Source organism: Cariama cristata, unplaced genomic scaffold, assembly GCF_000690535.1.
Source record: "Cariama cristata isolate BGI_N322 unplaced genomic scaffold, ASM69053v1 scaffold18277, whole genome shotgun sequence".
NCBI lineage: Eukaryota > Metazoa > Chordata > Aves > Cariamiformes > Cariamidae > Cariama > Cariama cristata.
This window is the reverse complement of record NW_009627272.1, coordinates 18857-24588: the sequence shown is the minus strand read 5'-3', so window position 1 is coordinate 24588 and position 5732 is coordinate 18857. Positions and strand designations below refer to the sequence as shown.

General features: G+C 40.2%; 1 protein-coding gene across 1 annotated transcript; it reads right to left on the bottom strand.

Moving 5' to 3' along the window:
* Positions 1-509: 509 nt before the first annotated feature.
* Positions 510-2675, bottom strand: CHST15 (carbohydrate (N-acetylgalactosamine 4-sulfate 6-O) sulfotransferase 15; the record flags this gene model as incomplete). Its single annotated transcript, XM_009704387.1, has 2 exons — positions 1606-2675; positions 510-849 (listed from the first exon to the last, which is right to left on the bottom strand). Coding segments are annotated over exons 1-2 (883 nt in total), but the record flags the coding sequence as incomplete, so codon positions are not given.
* Positions 2676-5732: the final 3057 nt, after the last annotated feature.

The following is a 5732-nucleotide window of genomic DNA, read 5'->3' as shown; positions in this document are numbered from 1 at the left end:
TTCTTGGCCATAAGGGCACATTGCTGGCTAATGGTCAACTTACTGTCCACCAGCACTCCCAGGTCATTCCCCGCCAGGCTGCTCTCCAGCAGGTCAACCCCCAGCCTGCACTGGAGCATGGGGCTGTTCCTCCCCAGGTGCAGGACCCTACACTTGCCCTTGTCGAACTTCATCAGGTTCCTCTCTGCCCAACTCTTCCATCTGTCCAGGTCTCGCTGAATGGCAGCGCAGCCTTCCAGTGTATCAGCCACTCCTCCCAGTTTTGTATCGTCAGTGGACTTGCTGAGGGTACGCTCTGTCCCTTCATCCAGGTCGTTGATGAATAGGCTAAACAAGACCAGACCCAGAACCGACCCCTGAGGAACACCACCAGCTACAAGCCTCCAACCGGACTCTGCACTGCTGAGCACGACCCTCTGGGCTCTGCCATTCGGACACTTCTCAATCCACCTCCCTGTCTCTCGCAATAGAGACAACTCGCCTGGATACCAGAGGACATGTTTACTCACCAAACCGTTTTCTTGTCCACCAGTGTGGCTCTTTGATTGCTGAGAACCGAACGTCAGGGTGCAGCCTGAGCCGGTCATACAGGTCCGTCGTCCCACACTTGGGCTGGCCAATGATGTAGAAATGGGGGAGACAGCGCAGGCGGTAGTGTTTGTCCTTATAATGGTATAAGTGGTTCCAAAATACCTTCCTGAGGTAATCGAATATGGTTCGAAAGCGCTTTGAATACAGTGCATAGGAGTTTGTTGCATAAGGGTCTGTGGTTGTGTTTCCTCTGTACTCTTCATACCAACAAGGATTCTTGCTATTTGGAAGGAATTTATTAGGAATTACTGAAAACATCTGCAACATAAAGAATAACACTTTCAGTCAAGGCAGCAAAAAATTGAGAGTTATACTTCTCTAACTTTGCATAGTAAGAGAACACAATAGAAATATTACACAGGCATTTTTAACCCTTATTTATTTAACTACAAAGTTGACCCTACTTATTTCTTCTGATGACACTGGAAACAGATTCCGTACAAACAGTTGCACTGGGAGAGAAGTACACTGAGAAATTCTTTGATTTTAAGAACAGTAAAGACCTCAATAATATCCCAACTCCCCTGCAATCCCAGAAGTAATTTTTTGAAGTCAAACACATAATGCTCAAATCAAATTAAATTCCAGTATTTAACTCTGAAATACAAGGTTTGCAATGACCGGACTCTCAGGAAGGCACACCAGTAATCAGTTGTTAGAAAGGCTCTTTTCTTATTTATCATTTAAGGTGGCTGGCAAACCTAAGTCAGAATGATTTTATGTGAGACAAGGTAAAAATTCAATGAGATTGTACAGGTATCAGAAGACTGCCTGATTTTTTATTTCAGGCGCCAAGACCATATATACAACCCATCTATTTTGCCCATGAGTCAGAAGGACGTGATCTATAGTATCAACTTTTCAGCTGGTGTAAATCAGGAGGTTCTAGATGGTCTAAATCACCGTATGAACATCTGAGTAGTCACACTTTTTTATCTCAGTAAAAGATTGACCCAAAAGTCTTGAAATAAGCAAGTATACAGCAGCGTAAGACACATTTCAATTCATACTTACATGTGGTTCTTGTTTCTTCAGTTCTTCTAAATCAGGGCGCTGTCTGGTCATAAACTCTATTTTAGAAGTAATAGTGTCAATAATTAATTTAATGCTTGGATAATCCTTTACGTATGAAATATTCATTTTAGAAGGCTGGTAATGGTCTTTCATGTCACTAAGGCTTTCATTGTCCATTAAGCTTGGATTGCTAGTAAAAGCTCCGTAATGGAAGGGAGACGGTATTAACAGTAGGCCGTGTTTGGCTCCAGTCAGTATGTAGGATGCCATCACTAGAGTCATTATAATCAACCCAAATATTAAGCTGCATAGCTTCCCCTTCCTCAAGCAGAAAAATCCATTCCAGCTTTCACCATGATCAGTCCTTACTTCCAAAACTGCAAGCAACTTCATCTGCTTGCTATCAGTGTACAAAGGGATCTTATTTTCTCCTTTACAAACAGGACACTTCTGGTTATTATGATTAGGTCCACGGCATCTGAAACACTGTCTGTGCAAGTCATTTGCTAATAAATGTATGCAACAATTAATGCAATACCTCATATTACTACTGTTAAAACTCCTGTATTAATGAGCCAAGCACAGCCATAAAAATGTTTCTGATGCATATGAGTCATCTTCTACAAGTCTGAAATTATTTAGTTCCTTGAGTGATTCTATGACTACTCAGCAATGCAAAAGGACAGGTTCAAACCAGAACAGGTAAAAGCACCCAAAAAGTGACATATGTCACATAAAGAAAAAAATCCAACAACCAACACACAAAAATAGATGTACTGTGGATGTGGTTTCCAAGAATTTGGCTCAATAAGACAAATGTGGTGAAGTAAGAATCAGTCACACAGCTGTCTCAAGTTTTCCCCATTGAACAAAATGAGAAGGAAGAAAAATTGTTATGTAGTGTGAAAATATGCAAAAAATAAAAATAACTCATTGTCCTCTGATTTACGCTGGCATAGGCAATTATGGGTAGAAATTCCCAGGTATTCTTAAAACAAGCGGGTTCCAAACCGGACTGCTGCTACTGGAAGCTTCATCTTCCCAGAGGTGGTTTCAAAGATTTGCATTGTACAACCTAGAGAAACAAAAACACACATGTAGATATACACAGAACAGCAGACATAATATCTACATTCACGTTCATTCAAAGCTATAGCAAAGTACAATCTACCACAAGTAATTTCACAATTCTATTTGAAAGATGTCTTCTATTTGCCAAGTATACTAAAGCACTCACGATATTAAACCCAGAAAATGTTTGGCTTCAAGTTCACAGCAAGCTGCCCTTTCTTTTCAATCACCCATCTGCTTACATCAACAAACAAGTTGCTACCACAGGTAATACTACGCGACTTCCCTCAGCTCTTCACTAACAGATCTTAATCTGCTCTTTAAATGTGGAAGCATTTTTGGACAGTGTCCAGTAACACAGGTTTAAATATTTACACTCTATCTGTACTTGGGGACCTTAAATTAACTGTCCTGAAGTGGGGTAGAACCCTAGTTAAGAGAACAAGGCAGGGATAAGAGAAGAGTCTCCTTTCAAGCATATGAGAGAAAAAGCCAAACAAAATCCAAAAGCCACAAGTAAAACATTCAGCGAATTGAATATTCAGTTCAGAGATACGAGCAAAGGCTCATGACAGGATCTCTGGTTTCTGGACCAAATGATTCTGGGACAAGAGTAACCACCCACAACACACAGCAAAGTCACCAAGATACTTTCAGCACTACAAGCCAAAGACGTTTTGAAAACATAGTACTCTCTAAAAAGGGCAAGATGTGTTCCTTACATGAAATGTACCATCAGTACTGCAACTTCAAGGCAACACCCTGGATCCAGCAAATCCTTTTAATGGTGTGCACTTCGGTCCTGGAGAGGTCAGGCAGAAAACACAGGAGCAGATGTCCCCTTGCTACAAGACAGGCATCACGGGCAGGGACTTGGGCACTCGTGTGTCCCATGAAGGTCTCCACGTTTACGCAGACCAGGGGCTGAAGCACCCTGTGGCACAGGGTACGTGCTATCCTCCTTCAAACGCTTCAACACCACGGCTGCTTACAGCCAAAGGGTAACCTGAGTTGTTTAAAGTATTTATGTCAAGCTTCAGTCTTGGTTTGAGTGCATCCATGCTTGGCTTTCCAGGCAGCATTCAGAGCAGAGACGCTTGAAGTCACAAACAAGTCATCAGCTTAAGGATGGTCTTAATTAAAGCATATTTATGCATAGTTGCTCTAGAATTTCTGTTTTCATCGTTTATTAAATACCTTACCAGAACTACCCACATTTTAAGGTCAAAATCAACTCTCTATTTTGAGAAGCTGGATTATCAAATAAAAAATTCGCAGATAATATACCTTCTTCTACATACTAGAAAATATTTTTATTTTCTAGAATTACTTTTCTGAAGGAACTAAAGACAGGAAATATTTTAAAACAATCTTGAAAAGTCAGAAGCAAAACAATAAACTGGCATAGGATGAAAAGGAAAAGAAAAAGATTGGGAAAATGTAAGGGGCAGTAGTAACATATGGCTCTGGCAAGCAACTTCTATTTTGACTTTTATCACCTGATAAAGACAGAACTTCCCTTCGGCCTCTGGGAATGAAGATACCTTAAGGCTCCAGTGCTGTGACGCTCCTTGTCCATCCCAACATGGACACCCATGAAAGCAGTGACCCAGTTCCCCTCTCAACACCTCCCTTTCCTCAGCATCCCAGCAGGACCTGGTCTGCCACAACCCACTTTTCAACCCTTCAGCAGACAACCCCAGTATTAACCTGAATAATTACCCCGAAGGTTAATTACAAACAGTTTTAACCATATTGTGACTAAGAGGCTCAATATTGCCTCTGAAGAATAGAAAAAGGACTGGCCCTTCTGTGCGAGGCCATGTATAAAACCTAACACTTTACTGCAGATAAAAGAAGCAGCTGCAGAAGTTGGAAGAATTCAGGAGCACGACAGCTTCAACTGAACAGAATGTATCTTTTGCCCAGAAGACTATGGATGATGAAATGCTAATTAATTAAAATTATTTTTCAGATGAAGTTAATCTGTGTTATAATTAACTTCACTAGACCAGAGAACCAGCTTATTACTTTATGGGATATCTAAAGGTCCAACATTCACTTTTACTACTTAAATGAAAATACATTTTCCAAGTCACCTTAATCAACGTATGAAATAGAAGAGATGTTTGACAATTCACACGTACCAAAAATTAGTGTACTATCAGAGTAACACAAAAAAATCAGTACCGTTATAATTCTCATACAGGTACAGCTCTCCTAGTTTAAATACACCTCAGCAACCACATAGAAATTTTTTTCTCATTACTTTTGGCCGGTGGCTCCTTCCTCTGGACCCACAGCAGTTGCTCCTTCTCTACAAAAATCCATCTTTCCTTTTGAAGCTCAGAAATGCTTTTTCTCTGCATCGTTTCCAAATATCTTTCTTTCTTCCCTATCCTACAGTGCTCTTCATTCCACCCAAAACCACCTAAGTTAACTCATCCTTTTGAACACCTGTATCTTCAGCAGAAATCTATTGTCCGACTTTGTCCTTTGGTTTCTGAGAAACAACTCAGACTTACACATTTCTGAAGTGCACATTTGTATACTGTCCAAGACACCAATAATGAAAATAGTTTCTCATGACGATACAATGGATACACAAAGGGTCCCCTGATCACTCCCACAACACATCAAATCACAGAAGTATAATAATTACTAATTATGAGTCCCAGAATTTGGCTATTTTGCCTTTAGCTCTTTCAACTCTTATTTTTAATTCCTAAGAAACATTGCTATGATTCTAGATAATAACTCCTGGTTCATTCCTACAAAAGAATCCAGATCAAATGGGGCAGTCACTTCAGATCCTGCATTAATCATCATTCTCCTAGCTGCATTTTTGTACGAGACAAAGTGCTTCTGTAAAGTTATTTGTATTGTTGATGTTTCTGCCACCTAACACTGTCGCATATTGGAGGATTTCTGCAATCACAGCAAGCAGGCTGTGTCTCAAGGACTCAAGAATAATTATTTAGATAAATACTGAACAAAAGTATTTGCAAAATACCTTCCTACAAAAGTAAGCTCATTTCCTTAATTAGTTTATTTTA